At 40.4% G+C, this 25,194-nt stretch overlaps 2 protein-coding genes across 2 annotated transcripts in view; one reads left to right on the plus strand and one right to left on the minus strand.

Moving 5' to 3' along the window:
- The window catches only part of stard8 (StAR-related lipid transfer (START) domain containing 8), a 40,399-nt gene extending 38,085 nt beyond the window's left edge, over positions 1-2,314 (plus strand). The window contains exons 15-16 of the mRNA XM_046305676.1: positions 258-434; positions 1,137-2,314. Of these exons, the coding sequence (XP_046161632.1) occupies positions 258-434; positions 1,137-1,254 (295 nt within the window). The 3' untranslated portion in view covers positions 1,255-2,314. The remainder of the gene's footprint in view (positions 1-257; positions 435-1,136) is intronic.
- A 1,991-nt stretch (positions 2,315-4,305) lies between these two features.
- LOC123999810 (relaxin receptor 1-like) lies at positions 4,306-24,188 on the minus strand. The gene is made up of 16 exons (XM_046305832.1): positions 24,110-24,188; positions 23,391-23,496; positions 23,160-23,231; positions 21,171-21,242; positions 20,052-20,123; positions 19,186-19,257; positions 19,015-19,089; positions 18,690-18,761; positions 9,897-9,968; positions 9,715-9,786; positions 8,679-8,750; positions 8,513-8,584; positions 7,654-7,883; positions 7,096-7,506; positions 6,400-6,612; positions 4,306-6,263 (listed from the first exon to the last, which is right to left on the minus strand). The coding sequence occupies exons 1-16, from the start codon at positions 24,186-24,188 to the stop codon at positions 6,067-6,069; spliced, it is 1,959 nt and encodes a 652-aa protein (XP_046161788.1). The 3' UTR covers positions 4,306-6,066.
- Positions 24,189-25,194: the final 1,006 nt, after the last annotated feature.

Raw genomic sequence — 25,194 nt, forward strand, 5'->3', positions numbered from 1 at the left:
TTTCTGATTGGAGGGTTGACTTTAAGAAAAAACAACTGTCTCTTGTTTGAGAAATTGCCCTTTGCTAAGAATCTATTTAGTTTATTTTATTACCATTTTAACTGAAAACAATCACAGTAAGGCACTTAATTGTAACCAAGAAATGATTTCATATTGAGATGAAAACTGCTGCATTGGACCTTTACGTCTTGCCTCAGGCTGTTGATTTAAACCAAAGATGACAGTAATGACCCTTGCTGTATTTTCCTCCTGCTTAGGCGGTGGTGTAGTGACCTTCCTCAGGGCCTGTGTCTGCTGGTGTCCTCCTCTGTGGACCATGACAATGTGCACCTGGAGGCAGGGCTACGGGCAGTGCTGCTCACCTCACGGGTCCTGATTGAGCCCTCAGGGATGGGCCGGTCCAGGCTGACGCATTACTGCAGAGCAGACGTCAGGTAGGGATCCAACTTCTCATCTATGCATTCATTTCCATTGGACTGGACTCATGTATTTCAATGATGATTTAAATGGCTAATTGATTAACTGCCTCTGAACATAGTCTGTGCATAGTTCATCTGTAAATAGGCCACCCAATCTACCTACCTCATCCTCATATTGTTTTTATTTACTTTTCTGCTCTTTTGCACACCAGTATCTCTACTTGCACATCATCATCTACTCATTTATCACTCCAGTGTTAATCTGCTAAATTGTAATTACTTCGCTACTATGGCCTATTTATTGCCTACCTCTTCACGCCACATTCACACACTGTATATAGACTTTAGTTTTTGCTATTGTGTTATTGACTGTACGCTTGTTTATTCCATGTGTAACTCTGTGTTGTTGTTTCTGTCACACTGCTTTGCTTTATCTTGGTCAGGTCGCAGTTGTAAATGAGAAATTGTTCTCAACTAGCCTACCTGGTTAAATTAAGGTGAAAAAAAAACAAAAAACATGCAATTATGCAATTAATTTGGAAGTTTCAAACATTGGCATAATTACCATTCAAATAAGTATGCAACATAAACATGTTGTGTGAAAGAAACTCTAATTGCATTGAAATATCCTTCTGAGGAGTGGGGGTACCTCCCCTGCTATTGAATTGTGTAACTGGATGCGAATTTCTTATTTGACCTTTTGTTGTAATTTTTCAGGGGACGATCACCTGAGTGGTACAACAAAGTGTTTGGCCATCTCTGTGCGGTGGAGGTTGCTAGGATACGGGGCTCCTTCCCTGTGCTGACAGTGAAAGGAACCGAGACAAAGCTTTGAACTTTGAGATGGACCGTCGGCCCACTTGAGACACATGCTGCCTACAGCACACAATGACTCAAATGAAGGGTGCCTATCTGTAGCATTATATTACATCTGCCTGATAAACTCTCCAGTGTCATCAACAGGGTACTGTCAGGATGTGGACTCTCACTCAGATTGCACTGATGCCCCATGAGGAGCCACTGAGGGAATGTCAGTTATATTTACAAATCTAAACCAGCCTATGCATTAACTGACCATAAAACATTAAAACGTACCTTGAAAGAAAGAAAATAGACCGTTTCTTTATGCAAAAGCCATTCTTTTGAAAGATTTATGAGTCCCACCGCGACATCCGTGCAATTTGGACTTCTTACCCGTTTAACATCTTGTGTTTGAGCTACAGATTTCTGGGTTGTACTATTGGATTCATCTTCTGCATCTGTGTGATTAACGGGGCTAAGCTAGAGCGGAGTCTGTGAGACTGGTGGATCCCGAAAGGGCCCGGGGCCGGATCTTTTCACAAAGTAAGAGAGAGTCCGAATGGTTTGAGCTACACTATTAAAAGCTATCTATGAAAAGCTGGGATTCTCACAAATACACACATGTAACATGTTTTACTTTATGACAGACAAGCTACACAACAGGTGTTAGAAGGTAAGGGGTTCTTCTACATAGAAGATCATAGGAAATCCCAGGACATAGTGTCTATAAAACTGTAAGGGGTTCTTCTACATAGAAGATCATAGGGAATCCCAGGACATAGTGTCTATAAAACTATAAGGGGTTCTTCTACATAGAAGATCATAGGAAATCCCAGAACATAGCGTCTATAATGCTGTAATAAGCACACATAGTTGTTGTCACAAACTCCAAACTCCACAAAGTTGTCACTGACTAGTTGGATATTAATTTCCCACTGAGCAAACCATTTCTGTGCTTACAGCATTCATATCAATATCGGTTTTTGCTTTGGCTTTAATTTTTTATTGACTTTTGACAATAAAACACATGAATGCAACTGTTTATGTCACATTGTTGCCTTGGTTGCCCTGAAAATAAAATGGTTAAACACTTATTTGTGAAGCTAAATATAAGGGCTGGACATGCAGATAAATGAAAGCAAAGATACAGTGCCTTGCGAAAGTATTCGGCCCCCTTGAACTTTGCGACCTTTTGTCACATTTCAGGCTTCAAACATAAATATATAAAACTGTATTTTTTTGTGAAGAATCAATAACAAGTGGGACACAATCATGAAATGGAACGACATATATTGCATATGTCAAACTTTTTTAACAAATCAAAAACTGAAAAATTGGGCGTGCAAAATTATTCAGCCCCTTTACTTTCAGTGCAGCAAACTCTCTCCAGAAGTTCAGTGAGGATCTCTGAATGATCAAATGTTGACCTAAATGACTAATGATGATAAATACAATCCACCTGTGTGTAATCAAGTCTCTGTATAAATGCACCTGCACTGTGATAGTCTCAGAGGTCCGTTAAAAGCGCAGAGAGCATCATGAAGAACAAGGAACACACCAGTCAGGTCCGAGATACTGTTGTGAAGAAGTTTAAAGCCGGATTTGGATACAAAAAGATTTCCCAAGCTTTAAACATCCCAAGGAGCACAGTGCAAGCGATAATATTGAAATGGAAGGAGTATCAGACCACTGCAAATCTACCAAGACCTGGCCGTCCCTCTAAACTTTCAGCTCATACAAGGAGAAGACTGATCAGAGATGCAGCCAAGAGGCCCATGCAGAGATCTAGAGCTGAGGTGGGAGACTCTGTCCATAGGACAACAATCCGTCGTATATTGCACAAATCTGGCCTTTATGGAAGAGTGGCAAGAAGAAAGCCATTTCTTAAAGATATCCATAAAAATTGTTGTTTAAAGTTTGCCACAAGCCACCTGGGAGACACACCAAACATGTGGAAGAAGGTGCTCTGGTCAGATGAAACCAAAATTGAACTTTTTGGCAACAATGCAAAACGTTATGTTTGGCATAAAAGCAACACAGCTCATCACCCTGAACACACCATCTCCACTGTCAAACATGGTGGTGGCAACATCATGGTTTGGGCCTGCTTTTCTTCAGCAGGGACAGGGAAGATGGTTAAAATTGATGGGAAGATGGATGGAGCCAAATACAGGACCATTCTGGAAGAAAACCTGATGGAGTCTGCAAAAGACCTGAGACTGGGACGGAGATTTGTCTTCCAACAAGACAATGATCCAAAACATAAAGCAAAATCTACAATGGAATTGTTCAAAAATAAACATATCCAGGTGTTATAATGGCCAAGTCAAAGTCCAGACCTGAATCCAATCGAGAATCTATGGAAAGAACTGAAAACTGCTGTTCACAAATGCTCTCCATCCAACCTCACTGAGCTCGAGCTGTTTTGCAAGGAGGAATGGGAAAAAGTTTCAGTCTCTCGATGTGCAAAACTGATAGAGACATACCCCAAGCGACTTACAGCTGTAATCGCAGCAAAAGGTGGCGCTACAAAGTATTAACTTAAGGGGGCTGAATAATTTTGCACGCCCAATTTTTCAGTTTTTGTTTTGTTAAAAAAGTTTGAAATATCCAATAAATGTTGTTCCACTTCATGATTGTGTCCCACTTGTTGTTGATTCTTCACAAAAAAATACAGTTTTATATCTTTATGTTTGAAGCCTGAAATATGGCAAAAGGTCGCAAAGTTCAAGGGGGCTGAATACTTTCGCAAGGCACTGTAAATGAAAATACAATTTTCGCTGGTGTCTCGGGACTGAAAGGGTTAATGCTGACTTATCAAGACTTATGGCGATGATGCCAAAATGCCATGGAATGTTTTTAGCTGCAACTAGCTTTACACAATAAGCTAGTACACAATCAGGAGAGCTCTATAGAAACCATTCATGCTTGTACTGTATGCTATGCAATCTCTTCATGATAAATTCACAGAGCTAATATATTTGACTATCGTCATTAGATGTGTTTCAAACTTGAGAATGGCACTTTTTTTTTACTTAGATGTTAGAGAGAAAAGTGTTTGTTACTGAGGCTCCTTGGTGGGTGGTAGTGTGTCTTAAAACACTGTGCATTTTCAGGCCTTGCTTCAGCCCTACATTTTCAGTAACTTTTTATTTTACTCAAGTGTTTATCATAAGAGGGGACTCTACTCTGGACTTCCTGTTTTGTCTCTTATTTTTACTCTTCTCTTTAAAAGACTAACTGGTTAACCTCCTCTCACTCTAATTTAGCTATTGCTTAGCTGCTGAGCTATAGGGATCATTCTTCTTCCTCAGATCTTCAGAAGTTTAGAAATGGGAACAGAGCCATTTGTGAAATAGGCAAATATCTGTCCACCAAGCCCCAAACTATAAGATATAAGCATGGGGCGCAAACATGTGCATAATTCACGCTTTGATGTCCGTTTAAGATTTATTCATGAGTAATTGCTTGTGTCAGAATTTGCGATCACGATGAGAAGGGACAAGGATTATGACACACTCAAAAGTAGACGGACAACCTGAGCTTTAGACAGCGTTTGTGTAGATTGCTTACTTAATGTGTGTGTCTGCAGTATTATTGTATTTCATTGTGTCTCAGTAATCCGTGTTTTATTTATGTCTGTATGAATGAGTCTTCGTATGAGTCACAGGAATGTGACTACCTCTGTCTGTACAGAATCGAACCATTGATCTATTATTCTGTTGGGCATTATATACAGGAATGGTTTTTAATTAGATCTCATTTTAATCTGAGTTATGCAATGGGTGGAAGTGCAATGACTGAATGCATGTAACGTTTTTCAGTGTTTTTATAATGCCATATGCTTTAACATACAAACATTAATAGCCCGTACACCTAAATGGGATTACTCCCACTGAATAACTAATGCAATGAACATAATTTAAACAATTGTGGGGAAGTAATAGCCATAAACACAAGTATTACATATCTGTGAACTACAGGGTAGTTTTGAGTGAATACTTTTTGTAACATAACAGGCCATTGTATTGTACTCAATGAAGCAGTTGTAAATAACTTGCATTTTAGCCCACAACAATGTGTTCATCTTATTTGTCTCATCTATTACTATTTACTCTTCCTTTACTACCTATTTGTATTATACAACTCTGACTGTAAAATAGAGTAGAAAATCAATAAACAAATATTGAAAAACGAATGAATGTTATTTTGAGTTCTGGGTTTGTGAAATATGTCATTTTTCTCCCAAAATCCCCCCGGACCTTCTTCACCATCATCATTTGTTTCCAATTGTCACAGTTGAGCTTCAGAGGCAAGTAGTAACATTGCATCTGAATGTCTAATTTATCAAACCCAAGCAAATGTCACACCCTAAAACCCAAAACATCTCACTCATTTACACCTTTTCAATTCCATATATTTTTTCTGTTTTTTTAAATTATACATTTATACAATACAATTTGTGTAATATCAATTGGGTATGCAAAATAATTTGTGATTCTGCACATCTGTGTTTACAATAACTGTATTCACACAAAACATTTGTTAATAAATTGGTTCCCAGAAAGCGTGTTCTCTTGCTGGTAAAGAATAATGACAAGAATACATCTCTCCCCCTATAAAATAAGGACATGGGTAGCCAACCCTCCTCCTGGAGAGCCACTCAGTATGCAGGCTTTGCTCAAGCCCTGCTCAAGCACACTGATCCTACTAATCAGAAGCTTAGCCAGATCTTGATGTTTAAATTTAGTGTTTTCCAGAAGAGCTGGAACAAAAGCCTGCATACCCAGGCAGTAGCTCTCCAAGAGGACGGTTGGCAAGCGCCCTGACTGAGAGGGTCCTTTTATTAAGGGGGAGCGCTGGGGTTCTGGTAGACTTCAGATACTTTTTGGGATGTTTCCCTGAGCCCAGCCTGTTTGCACTTGGCCTTCAAGCAGAGCTTGAGTTTCTCCTGGAAGGAGCTGGCAGTGATGGTGTATAGAATGGGGTTTAGGGCACTATTGATGGGCAGGATGAAGATCACCACCCATAGAATGATCGTTCCTGGAGGACAGGGAGGAAGAGGAGGAGGAGAGGGTGGAGGAGGAGCCGGAGGAAGAGGACGAGGAGTTCACAAAGATTAAACATAATGATAGCAATTTAATTGCAGTAATCATGTAACCACATGTATCTGGTTTACCTGCTATTTCCACTCGTAAAAGGGAGAGGATCTTTAGGATGAATATAGGTGTCCAACACATGGCATCTGTGAAAACGATGAAGAAAAACCTCTTGGCTATAGAGACTTCCTTGTTGTAGACAGACTGTCTTGCTGTCTTGGCTGTTTTCTGTACAGAGTAAAACATGCTGGTGTAGGAGAAGACGATCATGATGAATGCAAAGAGATTCAATCCTGAAAGACAAAATGTGAAAAGCATGCTTTCATTACACTTTACAATATACCCGTCCTAACATATGTATTGAATAAAACTAAATTATGTCAGTAAAACCACAAGTCGCATAAAGATATTGCAAAACTTGCTGAAATTTGGTATCTATTGTTTCTCATGGAGATTTGAACTGATTGGAACTGACTGGAACTAATTGGTATTTAATAAGTCTAGCTGAGATCTAAGATGATGATGATGAGATTATAAACCCTTTTTTTCATGGCAGTTTCATGTCCCCCCAGGGAAATACATGGAACACAATCCAAGGCCTGTGCAATTCCAACTTCATCTTATATTATCCCCATTATCTTGTTGATTCACCACCATCAGAGCTGATTCCTATCCCAGTGAGCACTAGACATTTTCAAACAAAAGGACACATTTTCAGCCAAAAATATGTATTTTCAGCGTATTTTTTTATGTGCTCAGACGAATGTTCCTCTTACCCAGGAATATTCCAGTGGAGTAGCATCGGGCCCCTGGTTTCTCCATGTCGTCTGAGTGAAGTGGAAAACACACTCCATTCCTGCCATAGTAATTCCCGAATGTCTGCTTGTCCCATAAGGGAATGACAGCAATAATGAAGCCCAGGACCCAGATGAGGATGAGATAGCAGAGCGTCTGTTTACGTCCGGCTCTGTAGTTGTGGAAGGGGAACACAATGCACAGGTACTTCTCCAGAGTCATGTATGTCAGAAGCATGACTGACACCTCAGTGGACAGCATGGCCAGGCAGCCAATCAACTGGCACTGCAGGCTCTCCATCCACAGCTGGGCATGTCTGTTGTACTCTCCACAGTACTTGATGTCAAATGCACCGATGAAGAACAGGTAGACTCCCATGAGGCAGTCAGCACCTAACAGGTAACATGGATTTCAGAGATTTTAATAAGTATACTTTGTTATGAGAGGAGTTTTATGAATCTCAATAAATAATGAGTTACCTAAGTACAAGGTAATGAGAAGTGATTGCAGCCCTCGTTGTGGTGAGGTATTCTACTCACAACACAGTGATATGATGGCCATGGTGTGGTGCTGGTTTTCAGATGCAATGCAAGACCTCAGGCAAATCACAAAGATGTTGCCGAAGCAGATGATGAAGGCCACCACCCACACAAAAACACGAAGGATGATGTTCGCAAGAAGATTCTCAAATGTTGAAATTCCGTCAGTGTTTGGCTTGCAACTTCGCACGCTAGGAGAGTAGCCACAGTATTCAAATTTCTTAAAATAACTGGGCCAGGAAAAAGATACAGAAAATATCACAATTAATCACCTTCGAACAAATTTCTGAAGTTGAACTTTTATCTTGATATGTTTGACAGTTGTAAGAATAGAGATTATCTAACAAATGGATACAGTTATACAGAGTCCTAAACTGCCCTCTCACTAGGCTTTGGTGCTTTATATGCAGTGTGGACCTGACCTGTGCTGACTAAACATTATTGTTGATTAAACATTATTTGTAGTAACAATACCTCACTGTACACCAAGCAATACAGCTGTTAGGAGTCAATTTACTGTATAATGGCCCAATGAAGCCTGTATAAGCTGCTAACAAGTCGTTGATCCACTATTTGTAAGTAGCTTATCAAACACTTTTAAAATGTCCTGTATTATGCATGCACAAGAAGCCATGAAATCATTACTAGTTGGTAGGTAATTGGCAATGAATGTTTAGACATTTACGCATGCTATATTTATTCCGTGTTTTTACCCTGCAAAGTAAGCTTATAACACACTATTAAATTAATTAAATCCCAATTAGAAGCTTCTACAGGCTTAGTGCCTTACTGTTTATACAGTATGAAATTAAATGTTGTTGCCATAAGAATAATAAATGAAGACAGAGTATATACTCACATATGGGACAAGTTGCTAAGAGAGCGAAACATCTGAATACTGATGTTTGGTATTTCAATCTCCTCTATACTCCTGAGGGGAGCAAAAACATTACTCTTTCTCCAATTGCCTAAAACTAGTAGACCATGACACATAAGTACTTTATGAAATAAAAACTATTACTTACAGGGATTGCAAATTGACAAACATGTCAAACTGATCCTCATAAATATGAGTTAGAGGGTTATTTGAGATGTTCCTGAGAAAAGAGGGGGGACATCAATACAGGGCAGATAATATCACTTTGATTTATCACCCCTGTCTCTGTGGTCAACATGGCCTCAAGGCCAGGTTGATGGAAGACTCATTGAACAGTGAAGTTAATAAACTTCAACTCAACAATATAAAGTTAGCATTTATCCTACTTGATCATACCAAGTGGATCCAACACTTTCAGGAAATCCATTCTAAGTAACAATAACATCTTTCAAAATAGTATATACACTGAGTACACAAAACATTAAGACACCTGCTCTTTCTATGACAAAAACTGACCAGGGGAATCCAGGTGAAAGCTATGATCCCTTCTTGATGTCACTTGTTAAATCCACAAATCCATCAATCAGTTTAGATGAAGGGGAGGAGACAGGTTAAAGAAGGATTTTTAAGCCTTAAGACAATTGAGAAATGGATTGTGTGTGTGCCATTCAGAGAGTGAATGGGAAAAACAAAAGATTAAAGTGCATTTGAAAGGGTTGGCAGGTAGCCTAAGGGTTAAGAATGTTGGGCAAGTGACTGAAAGGTTGCTGGCTTGAATCCCTGAGACCAAGGCACTTAACCCTAATTCCCCTGGATAAGAGCATCTGCTGAATGACTAAAATGTAAATGGGTATGGTAGTAGGTGTCAGGCGCACCGGTTTATGTCAAGAACTGCAACGCTGCTGGGTTTTTCATGCTCAATAGTTTCCCGTGTGTATCAAGAATGGTCCACCACCCAAAGGACATCCAGCCAACTTGACACAACTGTGGGAAACATTCGAGTCAACATGGGCCAGCATCCCTGTGGAATGCTTTCGACACCTTGTAGAGTCCATGCCCGATGATTTGAGGTTTTTGAGGGTAAAAGCGGGGGGTGCAACTCAATATTTGGAAGGAGTTTTTCATTTTTGGTATACTTAGTGTATATTAGGGCTAGGATTCAAATAGAAATTGGATATACTCACAACTGTTTTAGGTTTAGAAGATTTCTAAACATAGTTGAGGAGAACTCCTCAAATTTGTTTACAGATATGTCCCTGGAATGATAAAAAAAAAAAAAATTCAACAATGAAATATATTACTGTATTTGGACATTTTACAACATTATTTGACCCATATAATGTTGTGTTAAGTACAGTTAACTCACAGGTCTATCAGGTTTGGCATTCCAAAAAATATTCCCTCCTCAATGGTTTGTACTCTGTTTTTTCGAAGAGCCCTGCAAAATAAATGTCCCTATAAGTGGCAATTGTTATTCAAGAACCTACAAACTAGACCAATTACATGACTTGAATAGTAGTAGGGCCTACAATAATTTACATACACTGTTTGTTAGATTTTATTTGGAGTTGAATCTGGATAGTAGGTACAGTGGGGCAAAAAAGTATTTAGTCAGCCACCAATTGTGCAAGTTCTCCCACTTAAAAAGATGAGAGAGGCCTGTAATTTGCATCATAGGTGCACTTCAACTATGACAGACAAAATGAGAAGAAATAAAATCCAGAAAATCACATTGTAGGATTTTTAATGAATTTATTTGCAAATTATGGTGGAAAATAAGTATTTGGTCAATAACAAAAGTTTATCTCAATACTTTGTTATATACCCTTTGTTGGCAATGACAGAGGTCAAACGTTTTCTGTAAGTCTTCACAAGGTTTTCACACACTGTTGCTGGTATTTTGGCCCATTCCTCCATGCAGATCTCCTCTAGAGCAGTGATGTTTTGGGGCTGTTGCTGGGCAACACGGACTTTCAACTCCTTCCAAAGATTTTCCACTCCAGGACCTTGAAATGCTTCTTACGAAGCCACTCCTTCGTTACCTGGGCAGTGTGTTTGGGATCATTGTCATGCTGAAAAACCCAGCCACGTTTCATCTTCAATGCCCTTGCTGATGGTAGGCTTTGTTACATTGGTCCCAGCTCTCTGCAGGTCATTCACTAGGTCCCCCGTGTGGTTCTGGGATTTTTGGTCACCGTTCTTGTGATCATTTTGACCCCACGGGGTGAGATCTTGTGTAGAGCCCCAGATCGAGGGAGATTATCAGTGGTCTTATATGTCTTCCGTTCATCTTTCCCTCGATCCTGACTAGTCTCCCAGTCAGTGCCACTGAAAAACATCCCCACAGCATGATGCTGCCATCACCATGATGTTGCCATCACCATGCTTCACCGTAGGGATGGTATTGGCCAGATGATGAGGGGTGCTCGGTTTCCTCCAGAAGTGATGCTTGGCATTCAGGGCAAAGAGTTCAATCTTGCTTTCGTCAGACCAGAGAATCATGTTTCTCATGGTCTGAGAGTCATTTCGGTGCCTTTTGGCAAACTCCAAGCAGGCTTCCATGTGAGGAGTGGCTTCTGTCTGGCCACTCTACCATAATGGTCTAATTGGTGGAGTGCTGCACAGATAGTTGTCCTTCTGCAAGGTTCTCTCATCTCCACAGAAGAACTCTGTGACAGGGCTCCAGATTGCTGATTGCTCAGTTTGGCCGGGCGTCCAGGTCAAGGAAGAGTCTTTGTGGATCCAAAATCCTCCAATTAAGAATGATGGAGGCCATTGTGTTATTTGCGACCTTCAATGCTGCAGAAATGCTTTGGTACCCTTTCCCAGATCTGTGCCTCAACACATCCTGTCTCGGGAACTCTACGGACAATTCCTTCGGCCCCATGGATTTGTTTTTTCTCTGACATGCGCTGTAAACTGTGGGGCTTTATATAGACAGACGCAATCACACTGCACTAACCCATCTGGACAAGGGGAATACCTATGGAAGAATGCTGTTTATCGACTACAGCTCAGCATTTAACACCATAGCACCCTCCAAACTCGTCATTAAGCTCGAGACCCTGGGTCTCGACCCCGCCCTGTGCAACTGGGTCCTGGACTTTCTGACGGGACACCCCCAGGTGGTGAGGGTAGGAAACAACATCTCCACCCCGCTGATCCTCAACACTGGGGCCCCACAAGGGTGCATTCTCAGCCCTCTCCTGTACTCCCTGTTCACCCATGACTGTGTGGCCATGTGTAACGGATGTGAAACGGCTAGCTTAGTTAGCGGTGGTGCGCGCTAAATAGCGTTTCAATCGGTGACGTCACTTGCTCTGAGACCTTGAAGTAGTTGCTCTGCAAGGGCTGCGACGAGACGGCCTACAGGGAGGAGGTGAGGGCCCTACGAGTGTGGTGTCAGAAAAATAATCTCATACTCAACGTCAACAAAGAAAGGAGATGATCGTGGACTTCAGGAAACAGCAGAGGGAGCACCCCCTATCCACATCGACAGTAGTGGAAAAGGTGGAAAGTTTTAAGTTCCTCAGCGTACACATCACGGACAAAAATGGTCTGAAATGGTCCACCCACACAGACAGCGTGGTGAAGAAGACACAACAGCACAACATTCAGGAGACTGAAGAAATTTGGCTTGTCACCAAAAACACTCACAAACTTTTACAGATGCACAATCGAGAGCATCCTGTCGGGTACGGCAACTGCTCCGCCCATAACCTTAAGGCTCTCCAGAGGCTAGTGAGGTCTGCACAACGCATCACCGGGGGCAAACTACCTGCCTTCCAGGACAGCTACACCACACGATGTCACAGGCAGGCCAAAAATATCATCAAGGACAACAACCACACGAGGCACTGCCTGTTCACCCCGCTATCATCCAGAAGGCGAGGTCAGTACAGGTGCATCAAAGCTGGGACCGAGAGACTGGAAAACAGCTTCTATCTCAAAGCCATCAGACTGTTAAACAGTCATCACTAACATTGAGTGGCTGCTGCCAACATACTGAGTCAAATCTCTAGCCACTTAATAATTCAAAATGGCCAAAACTGCCATTCCTGAGCAAGCTCTGTACTGCTGGTGCCCCGATCCCGCAGCTGAATCAACTTTAGGAGACGGTCCTGGCGCTAGCTGGACTTTCTTGGGTGCCCTGAAGCCTTCTTCACGACAATTGAACCACTCTCCTTGAAGTTCGTGATGATCCGATAAATGGTTGATTTAGGTGCAATCTTACTGGCAGCAATATCCTTGCCTGTGAAGCTATTTTGTGCAAAGCAATGATGATGGCACGTGTTTCCTTGAAGGTAACCATGATCGATGGAGGAAGAACAATGATTCCAAGCACCACCCTCCTTTTGAAGCTTCCAGTCTGTTAATCGAACTCAATCAGCATGACAGAGTGATCTCCAGCCTTGTCCTCGTCAACACTCACACCTGTGTTAATGAGAGAATCACTGACATGATGTCAGCTGGTCCTTTTGTGGCAGGGCTGAAATGCAGTGGAAATGTTTTTGGGGGGGTTCGGTTAATTTGCATGGCAAAGAGGGACTTTGCAATTAATTGCAATTCATCTGATCACTCTTCATAACATTCTGGAGTATATACAAATTGCCATCATACAAACTGAGGCAGCAGACTTTGTGAAAATTAATATTTGTGTCATTCTCAAAACTTTTGGCCACTACTATACATCATTTTGGCATGTTTACCTGCCATCACAAACCCATAATATGTCAATAGTGCAAACTGGATAGGTGCTACAGTTAGCTTGCCAGATAGCCAATAAAGAATTGTCAGCTAGCTAGCTAGCTACCCACAAATAATTGACGTCTACCCATTAGTTTTAGATCATTTATGCCTGTTCATCTGTCTGGTTAGCTACCTTAATACGATTCACATACAGCTAGCTTGAAATCCTGCACGGAGCCTTCACCGTGCTCTGCCACTTTAAGAGGGCATCAGCAGTCAGAAAAGATAACATAAAGATAGCTCTTCCGGCTTTCTGGGAGGGAGCTTTCGGCTTGCGCGGCAGTTTGAACGGGGTGTGCAATGCTGCAGAAGTCTTGTTTATTTTCAGCGTGCAGAGTTTGTAAAGTGTTTAACTCGATCATCGGTGTTAGCGCTCTAGACTGTGGTTGCTATCTTTTGGGTTATTGATCAGTTATTGATCGCATGGATTAGTAGCAACATTGTTTGCAAAGCTTTGACATAAAAACAAACAAACCATCAGACAGACAGACAAACAGTGTAACGGCAAGCCTAAAGTCAATAGCTAAGACCCCCCTCTCTCTCCCCACCCTATATCGCTCCAATGCTTTTCACTGCAGCAGACTTTCTTTTTTTTAATGTGCTTCTCTTTGTTCAGTGTCGCTTTACTATTATTGCCCTATTATTGGGTTGACATTTTACTTAAAAGGGAGGTTACTTGCAAGTTTGTGTATTGTTATTTGAACTGTATTGAGGTGGTGTGGTACTAATTACATGTGGCCGAGAAGGTTTTTGACATTTTATGGCCTTTGTTTTGTCTATGAACACCCACACATTCATAGACTCTGCACTCCTCCACTGGGAGTTAATACAGATTATTGCAAATCCTCCAATGTTGATGACTGGGTTCTGTCTTGTAAATTGTTTATATGAAGTTGCCGTTCAATTGCTCTGCCATTATTGGTTGGGATTGTGTGTTTTGGGATGTGTGTTTTTATATGGTGTTGCTTATCTTTTCTCTCCACTGGCCCTCTGGCAAACAGGCTACACTATAGGCAGTCTCTTCTGCTGATGTGTGTGGGTCTGGTAGTGGTACTCTCTCTATCCTACTCTTTTCCTTTCGGCAGGGTTAATACCTGCCTGGCACCCAAACAAAATCTGTATCTTTACCTCTGTCTAACAATCCCGCTACAGAATTGAACAATCCCACTACAAGCTGATAGTTATGAAGTAAAATGTTTGCTTTGTGTATCTTGTTTTGTCTCTATTGCCATTGTCCTGATTGGAAGAAGGTTCAGTGAATGGAGAGGTGCAGTGTCAGGTAATACAGTAGCGGGAATGCTAGTGCTTCTCAAATGTAGTGTTTTATGAGTTCTCCACACTCTGGTCCTCACAAGAACGTACTCAATGGAACGTCCTCGGAGAATGCACTCGGAGCATGCGAGTGTTAAGCATGGTAGTATGCATATTGAGAAACACCCAAAGAGTCTACCAGAGGATTTCCAGATTCTCGACCCCACATGGCCTCCACCATCACCTTTAATTGAGAGAGCTAAAGCATGAAACACACTAAGAATCTCACTGCCGATGGGTAGGCTGTTCCTTCACTTGCTAGAACTAGCCGCTAGCTAGTTAGCGGTGGTGCGCGCTAATTGCGTTTCAATCGGTGTAGTCACTTGCTTTGAGACCTTGAAGTAGTGGTTCCCCTTGCTCTGCAAGGGACGTGGCTTTTGTGGAGCGATGGGTAATGATGCTTCATGGGTGTCAGTTGTTGACCTGTGCAGAGGGTCCCTGGTTCGAGCCCAGGTTGGGGCGAGGAGAGGGACGGAAGCTATACTGTTACACTTGCTGACCTGATAGGGGCAAACCCGATTCTACTTGTAAAATCGCAATAGAGAGAAATAGTAAAGGAGTATTTTTGTAGGCACTAACTCCGTAATAGTTCGTTAAACAAAGTCTAGGGAGAACATGATTGAAGTTTTTGTATGATTTTTAGATAAATGCCAAAAATAAGGTACGTGGTAAACACAGGTTCAATAGATCTTGTGTTTTGTTCTATGAGAATCTTTATTAGCTTACGTCACTTTTTGTGAATTTGGAAGAATTTCTATCATTTATAAAAGCTTAATAAATTACAATGGTCATGTTAACTGACTGCTATTATCTCTATTATTCTACAATGTAGAAAGTAGTAGAACATCTCATAGAACAAAACTTGTTAACCTCAGATTTTGTTAACCTCAGACCTTATTTTCAGTGTTCATCCCAAAACCATATTCTTTTGCCCCCCCATAATGATGGCTGAACGAACCCAGAGACGAAGAGGAAGAGAGGCCCAATTCGGCAGAAATGTCTCTCTCCAGCAGGTGCCGATTTTTCAAAGACTTTTTGTATGGTCAAGAAAAGCATTTATGGCTTACTTGCTACTTGAGATTCATTTGATCAAATAGAAGTTTGATCAAATGAAGTCATAACGCTTAAGTTGTTACCAGTGTACTGATATACAGTACCAGTGGAAAGTTTGGACACCTACATATTCAAAGGTTTGTCTTTATTTACTATTTTCTACATTGTAGAATAATAGTGATGACATCAAAACTATGAAATATCACACATGTAGTAAACAAAAAAGTGTTAAACAAATGAAATATATTTGAGATTCTTCAAAGTAGTCACCCTTTGCCTTGATGAAAGCCTTGCACACTCTTGCATTCTCTCAAACAGCTTCATGAAGTAGTCAATTGTAATGCATTTCAATTAACAGTTGTGCCTTGTTAAAAGTTAATTTGTGGAATGACATTCCTTAATGCGTTTGAGCCAATCAGTTGTGCTGTGACAGTTTAGGAGTGGTTTACAGAAGAGAGCCCTATTTGGTAAAAGACCAAGTCCATATTATGGCAAGAACAGCTCAAATAAGCATCATTACTTTAAGACATGAAGGTCAGTCAATCCGGAAAATGTCAAGAACTTTGAAAGTTTCTTCAAGTGCAGTCGCAAAAACCATCAAGCGTTATTCTCATGAGGACCGTCACAAGAAAGGAAGACCCAGAGTTACCTCTGCTGCAGAGGATAAGTTCATTAGAGTTAACTGCACCTCAGATTTCAGCCCAAATAAATTCTTCACAGAGTTCAAGTATCACACATCTCAACATCAACTGTTCCGAGACTGCGTGAATCAGGCCTTCATGGTCGAATTGCTGCAAAGAATCCACTACTGAAGGACACCAATAAGAACAGACTTGATTGGGCCTTAGAAACACAACAATGGACATTAGTCCAGTGGAAATCTGTCCTTTGGTCTGATGAGTCCAAATTTCAGTGTTTTTTTTGCTTCCAACCGCTGTGTCTTTGTGACGCAGAGTAAGTGAATGGATGATATTCGCATGTGGGGTTCCCACCAGGAGGCATGGAGGCAATGGTGTGGGGGTGCTTTGCTGGTGACACTCTCAGTGATTTATTTAGAATTCAAGGCACACTTAACCAGCATGGATACCACAGGATTCTGCAATGATGCGCTATCCCATCTGGCTTGCGCTTAGTGGGACTATCATTTTGTTTTTCAACCGGACAATGACCCAAAACACACCTCCAGACTGTGTAAGTGCTATTTGACCAAGGAGAGTGATGGAGTGCTGCAGCAGATGACCTGGCCTCCACATTCACCCGACCTCAACCCAATTGAGATGGTTTGGAATTAAGGAAAAGCAGCCAACAAGTGCTCAGCATATGTGGGAATTCCTTCACGACTGTTGGAAAAGCATTCCTCAAGAAGCTGGTTGAGAGAATGCCAAGAGTGTGCAAAGCTGTCATCACGACAAAGGGTGGCTTCTTTGAAGAATCTCAAATATAAAATATATTTTGATTTGTTAAACACATTTTTGGTTACTACATGATTCTATATGTGTTATTTAAGTTTTGATGTCTTCACTATTATTATACAATGTAGAAAATAGTATAAATGAAGAAATCCCCTTGAATGAGTAGTTGTCCAAACTTTTGACTTGTACTGTATGTAGGACACTTGAACTCCCATGAACTTTGAGAAGAAATCACATTATATTGGAGTTGTCTCGAGATGGCTATACATTTTCATGAAATGAGGCTAGTAGCATAGCATCTCTCACAATTGAATACAGGCGATTGACGTCAACAACCCTAATCGAATATTTTTTAAAGGATTACAATAATGAGATGTATCAACCAATTCAAAGAAACTATAGGCGGAAGCTAGACAGCTCCCCGTGCCACTTTGTGGACAATGACTCCAATTCTTAGGGCAGAGAGAAATGTACGTTGTCAGTATATCCATAATCTTTGACGAACCAGAGGTAACTCGTATTAGGACTACAAGCTGGTGAGCTATCCTCGTCAGTATCCAAAAACTAGACTTTGAGCCAATCGGAGAGCACAAATCCTCACATTGGGGAGCCAACAATTAAAAAAGAAAAATTATTTAAAGGAAAAAAATAGGCAATTTTCCTTTAAACTAGCTAACCACTGTAACTTGATTAATTATAATTAAATCACAATGGATTAGCTAGTTTCCAGGAATCAGATGCCTGCATAAGCTGCTGAGTTAGTGCTTTGTCCTTAGCTAGCCAGCTAGCTATGTTGTGTGAGCTAGCGAATATGCTAATGTTAGCTAGCTAACTAAATATTTGGCTATGGGCTGGCATTATGGGATTATGAGAGAATTAAATTGTTTCTTTGTCATCTTGCAAGGTAGTAATATAGCTGTTGACATCTAGCTAGTATCAACAAGTGCTTTCTATAAAATAGCTAAATGATTACAGATAGCTTCGAATCTAGACCATAAGCAATATGCACAGATATGCATTGCCAAGTAATTCTATTTTAAGGCTGAGTGGCTGACGACTTCCAAGGTCATGGCTGTGTGAACACAAACAGGTTGACTGCTGACACTCTGTTCAGAGGTGTTAAGTACTTTAGGCAGTCAAACCTTTGACAATCCTACCGGTGTCTGAGCTTTAATACACCCCACACATTTCAGAATTTTTCTTCCCTGACTGTACTGATTGCCTCTAAGGCCATGTGTGATGGAGAAAGTAATCACCAATGATAGAAACTGCCAACTTAATGTGTGTGGGCTCCAATGGTCTCTCCCTCAGACTGAATTTCATTACCAGCTGTAATAGTGCTGAGGCTCCAGACTGAAGTACATAGCTTTAGCACCAGCGCCACTTACCAGTCTGGGTTTTACAGCAGGAAATTTTTCCTTAGGGTAGGGCAACATTTATTTTGAAATATAAATCATATGAAAACCAAGCAAGTGTCTTCTTTCATTGCGTTCATCTCTCTAGTGTAGTTGTAATTGTTGTAAAATAAATTAATGACTGTGAAGGCATGTTATGCAGTTGGATTTGCTTCAAAGATTACAAAATATTGTAAAGGAGTTGAGGAATATATCTATTTTTAATTAAACAAAACTCACAATACTGTCAGAGTGGTGCAGTTTTGAAAGCTGGAAACCCACAAAGATGATATCCTGTTCCCCTCCAGTTCTCTGTGAAAAAGATGTCAGGCCATTCTGGCATTAATTCATGATATCAGCATCAGTATCTGGTAGTTGGTAAATACTCAAAGTAGTGTTTGATGAGAAAATGGTACATTTCTGAAAACATATATTGTTGCAGAGTGATTATGGCAAACGTTCATAAATAATAAACATGGTTATGAGCAAACATGATTTAAGCGTTGTCAAATACAATAAAATATGTTATCCATCATAGTGGGTTAGATGTTATTCTGTTACTTACAGCCAGTTTAATCTCGGCATTTCCAGGCAGACCGATTTCTTAGGGATGGATTCTAGGGAATTATTCAGCAAAGACCTGCAGCCAAATTAAATTTAAAAGAGTGTGTTGGTTATATGATGATGCAAATCTCATGAGCTCATAAAGTGAGAAGCACAGTGGCATGATACTTACAGGAAAAATAAAGATTTCAGGCCCTCAAACGATTTCTGTCTCATAGATGTGATTCTATTTTCGTCAAGAATCCTACATCCAGAGGAAACAGAGAAATATATCCATTTGTGTCCTACTCTACCCTTGACATCTATGTTTGTTGACTTTGGTCATGTAATCGTTACGAGTTTCACAGCCGTCACATTAGACTAAATTAATAGAGAGCCTCTGCAGCTATACGTGAGCTATAATCACTGTTGTCAAAGAACAGTCTGAGGATTGTTAGCTACACCATAAATGTCACACTGTATCATACCTTATCCTCATTACTTTCTCTGGAAGATAGTGCAGCACAAACTGAGGCATTCTCTGAGGCAGAGAATGAAGCTGGCTTTAAACAGATCAAGATTTTGGCTAATTGTATGTCTCTGTGCAGGTGTGATGGAAGTTGGCGGTAGTTTCTGGAGCAATTGCTAACTAGCGTAATGAGTGGAATTCAATGGGATCAACTAGCGTTATCGCAATCTAGCTAGCTGATCCCATAGACTACCAGTCATTGAGCTAACGCTAGTTAGATATCGCTCCAGAAACTACCTCCAACTTCCTTCAAACTGCACACAGAGACAACAATGGTGTCCATGAGTTCATCTGTTTCTGGGTATATAGCAAAAAGGGTCTAATTGCAAAAATCTCAAACAATCCCTTTAAGTTCAATGAGAACAACTGCCCAGTACAGCACATTTTCCAACAAGATATACAGGTGTTTTTGTATCAATGAGATAAATACTGTCTACAAATCTCATGAATCCCACTGAGACGTGGAAGCATTTCCTAATGAAGGTGTCTTTAAGGTCACCGAAATAAATTCTCCACACCAGTTCACTTACAGCCACTCCAGGTTCGAGAGGTCTCCAAAAATGCCAGCCTTCAACGATGTAATCCGATTCTGACTGAGAAATCTTAGCACAGCAGACCAGTTTTACAGGGAGGGAAAAACATACATCAAAGGGGATGAGGATGTACATTTTAAGATGAAAAGCCAGATAATAATAATGATAATAATAATATAGTAAAGAAAACAATATTGACAAAGGGACAGTTGTAATTGCAGATCTTACTTCTGCACTTTGAACATTCCACTGCTTGCAAGTAATATGGAATGTGGTAAGGTAGGGTAACACATCCACCTGTTCCTCATGCTAATTCTATCTGAGACTATTAGGACAGAGCACTGACACATTTTCCGTGTCATTGTTTGTTTCCCACAGCCTTACACTGATAACACCCTGGGACCCTCAGGAATGCAGAGGAGAGACACTAAATCAAATCACGTTTTATTTGTCACATGTGCCGAATACAACAGGTGTAGACTTATCTGTGAAATGCTTTCCTTTCCCACTAACATTAAGCTGGATGTGAAAATAGCTGTGACAAGTGAAAAGTAGGAGTAGTTGATTTTGCTGTTAGCTATCCAAGACTATCTGTCAGAGTGACTAGTATATAATCTCCACGATACCCTGTCCTAGATACCCAAATCCTGACAGAGGAGGATGAAAGGTTTTCATGTCTTCCTTTTAATTACAGACCAGCCAGGCTTCATCTGATTTATGTCTACTAGACCTGGGCACTTCACACGTCTTAGGTTTGAATAGCGGAGAAAGACTACAGTATCTGAATCTATTTACACTTCTCAAGGATGCGCCAGTAAATGAGTCAGTGTATTCATTGACTGGTTCTCTTTGATTTCCCTATATATCTTGTTCTCAAGGAGCTTAACATACAGTGTTGGCCCACTTACACATCCTACAGTATTACATACTACAAAACTTACAATACCTTTTCATGAAGTGTGATGTAGGGCAACCTTTAGTGGTGATGTAGGGCAACCTTTAGTGGTGATGTAGGGCAACCTTTAGTGGTGATGTAGGGCAACCTTTAGTGGTGATGTAGGGATGTACACATGGTACCGCAGGTCAGACTGTGGCCCATAATGAATTAGGACTTACAGTCTTCTTAGTGAGTAGAGTCCTGAGAATGCCTGCTTGGAGATTCTTTTGATCCTGTTGTCTTCCAGGTGTCTGTGGAACAGAAACAGATTCAAAGGTTTTAATGACAAAGCCCTGGTATAATAAGAAAGAAAATAAGATCTCGTCAATAATGAAACATAACTACATGACGATTGTCAGAGCGAGGATAAATATATTGAGGATTATGTTAGTATGTGACAAACACCACTTTCTTAAATGGACAACTTTCTTACAACATTGGCTTTATTCAGTTGAATGGAGATACTGGACAATCTGGACAATAATTTATGTAGGACATTCCACAAAACATTCAAAAGGTGTGGCTCTTGAAGGTAAAGGTACCGATACATTCTGCCTTTTCATAAGTATGGATGAATAGAAACGTTTACTGAATTCATAATTTTTTTAACAAACACATTTTTTGGTGGCATTTTATTGTCCAGTGTTTTAAACCCTCTTTGTGATTTGAATGAAGACTAATTCACATTAGACATTGCATGCATTTAAAAAGGTCCTAAACAGTCATCCTATTTCCCAAGTAAAATATCAATATTTGTTCACATTTTAAAATGATGTACACTTTCTCAAATTCGGAGCATCTCTCATTTCCAACTATCAGTAAGGCTGAAGGACCAGGCTGAGTTGGTGGGAAGCTAATAGGCTGAGTGGGTGGGGAGCTCACCTTGACTGACAGTTCTTTGAAACTCCTATGTCAAGCAACTTGGAAACAATGTTGCAGTGAGATCATCTCAAGCAAACAAGATCGATATTGCATGCACATCCTGTCATACATCACATCATGGTTTCACAAATTACTTACTTAAAATTATTGTAACAGCATTGATATAAACAAAATTCTGGTGGTAAAATGTATAGCCAAAATGAAACTGCCAACACTGTTATATCAAGCTAGCTATGTAGCTCAGTTCATGTTGAACAATTTCAGTTGAAATTGGACAGGGAAAGGTCTGGGTTCACTTCGTAAATTATACATCTCAGGTTTGACATATCCCATCTGTTGCAGTTCGCAGAGGCACTGACAGGTGTGTTGACATGACAACTGGGTGGGAGTTCCGAACACAATCATAGCCTACATTTATACCCCTCTTTTTCCATGCAGGATGGATGAAGACCTAGCTAGCCAATAACTAGCCAACACCAGACACTTATAGTTTCCCCCTTTATCTGTATCTTTGACAGAAAGCATAGGCAGCAGCTCTACAGAGATGAGATGATGACTTGGAATGAAATAATACAGTCATCAAATTAAACAGATGTAACATACACAACAACTGAAATATTTGATTTAAGTAAAGTAATGTGAATAAATTATGGTTAACGAGTGATAATCAGTACTGGGCAATCACTACCATCATGGGACTTTTATGAATTGTTGTATTCTGTGTTAACAGAATTCAGCCCACATAATGCATAGTGCATTTTTTATTAATTTTATTTTTACATGAATCAAAACTGTGATTTATTTCATAACTGAACCGAAACCGAACCGACCTCAAAAAGCACAAATCGCTCAGTACTACCTGGAGGCAGATCTGAGCGATTTCCCTTTCGATATTACAGCTGCAAAGTCAAAGTTGGCTATACTGTAAAAAATGATATTTGCTTTTTGGTCTTAATTTAAGGTTAGGGTTAGCAGTGTGGTTAAGGTTAGGTTTAAAATCTGATTTTATGACTGTGTGGCTGTGCTAGCTATTGACCACTGCAGAGCTGCCTCCAGAATAAGATTCATGGCGAAAAATGCTAACCTGCCCAATAATCAATCTTTACCAATATACCAATGTACCATACTTTGGTCCATCCCATTTGATCTGGTTTCACCCAAATATCATCCAAATGGAAGAAAAACATGTTTTGGACTGTTCAGGACCTTTAAACAGATTGAACATAAACACTTGTCAGAGTCAGTGCAGAGAAAGAAGGAAAGGTCAAAAAGGGTTTCACACTCACAGTCTCTCAAGGTGTCTGTAGCGGATGAACTGGTCTGGTTGGAGAGCTGTTATCTGGTTGCTGTTCAGCTCACTGAGGGTAGAGAGAGCTGCTCGTTTGACTGCTAATACAGCATCATAGATGTACACATTTTGTCCAGATGTTACAATAGGAATCTACTCTATCAATCCCAATACCTATAACTGTGCTCTGGTGTTAGACTTCACGAGGGTAGGAATCCAGTATACTCACAGAGCTGTTATATTGGAAGACACAGCTGGGACGCTGAGTAGTCCCTTTTTGTTACAGTTAACTCTCCCGGCCTCACAGAAGCATACCTCTGGGAACACGTCCAGCACTGCAGGAGAGAAGCACAGAAAAAACATGCACACACATGCAGATAGATGCCAGACATACCATTTCCTGGAATTAATGTTTCTTAGGATTGCCCATATTTTCTTAGACTATTTACAGTAACAGAATGATGTGAATGGATGACCTCCATGTATGATTTCAAATGGGTTGATACATTTTCAGCTTTAGTTAATGTATTCATTTAAAGCAGTGCAACATTAGATATGTAAATAATTGCATTTGCTTTTGAAAATGTATACTCACTGCATTCCTTGGACTCTTCAACATTTTTCTTCATAAAGGCATCAAAAAGATGTGGCCACCCGCTGTTGTCCACTGTTCAGGGAAAGATGATAGAGACATATTTATTTTTTGTGCATTTATATACAGGTGTATCTTTGTGCGGAACTTAATTGTGTGAAATAATCAACATGTTTGTTCATATTTTGTGTGACCTTGACCAATTGCTTGATGTACAAATGCATTGAAGCAGAAATTAGTCTTCTAAATGCTATCTTATTTCCCCCACCCCTGCCCTCCCTCCCACTTAAACAACCAGACACTGCACACTAACCATCTGTTTTACCCTCCTGAAGCTGCTGTGGTTCAAGACTCACCACAGTTCTCCTCGTCAGCTCCATTAGCACAGTCCTGGACCCCATTGCAGTGGTAGAGCTGGGGCAGGCACACAGACATGTTGCCACAGGGGAACTGGCCCAGTGGGCAGACATCAGCACCAGAATAGAAGCTGCTGTCTGTGGATGATTCTGGGGGAGACACTCAAACATATCTGATTCAATCCAAAATGACGTTAAACAACTTTCTTATTCAGGTTTCTGAGAGCATGGCCGTATTTTGAGTATCAATGGATAGAAGCAATCAAAATCAAGATAATGAAGTCATATAGGCGATATCAGGCGGTGTCAGAGGAAGTCCCAGAAATTGTCAGTCTCCAGCCACCGAAGCACTAGTTCTCCCTAATACCGCATGACAAATGGTACAATTACACAAAGTCTAGAACCAACAGGACCCTGAACAGCTTCTACCCCTAAATTGTGAGACTGCTAAACAAGACTGGTAAATGGCTAACCGGACTATATGCATTGACCCTTGCTCTAATTCTCTTACACTGATTCTATGCACACACAAAGGACTCTACTCACACATACTTACACTGACTCCCCAACACACATGTGCATACATACATACTGACGCCACGCACACAAGCACACACTTTCACAATTTCCAAATACGCTGCTGCTACTGTCTATCTTGTTGCCTCGTCACTTTACCCTCCAAATGTTGTTGGTACAACCTGAAATAAAAATGTATTAAAGTAGTTTTTTTTCTCTCACTCATCTACAGTGCCTTTAAGTATTCAGACCCCTTGACTTTTACAACATTTTGTTACGTTACAACCATATTATAAAATGGATCAATTAAAAATAAAATCCTCTGTAATCCACTCACAATATCCCATAATGACAAAGTGAAAACAGGTTTTTAGAAATGTTTGCAAATGTATTACAAATCATGGTAATCTATTTTTACACCTGAACTTATTTAGGCTTGCCATAACAAATGGGCTGAATACTTATTCTCTCCTGATACTTCAGCTTTTAATTTGTAAGTCATTATTACACATTTCTAAAAACACAATTCCACTTTGACATTATAGGGTATTTTGTGTGTGTGTGTGTGT

Source organism: Oncorhynchus gorbuscha, linkage group LG16 (assembly GCF_021184085.1).
Source record: "Oncorhynchus gorbuscha isolate QuinsamMale2020 ecotype Even-year linkage group LG16, OgorEven_v1.0, whole genome shotgun sequence".
NCBI classification, from domain to species: domain Eukaryota; kingdom Metazoa; phylum Chordata; class Actinopteri; order Salmoniformes; family Salmonidae; genus Oncorhynchus; species Oncorhynchus gorbuscha.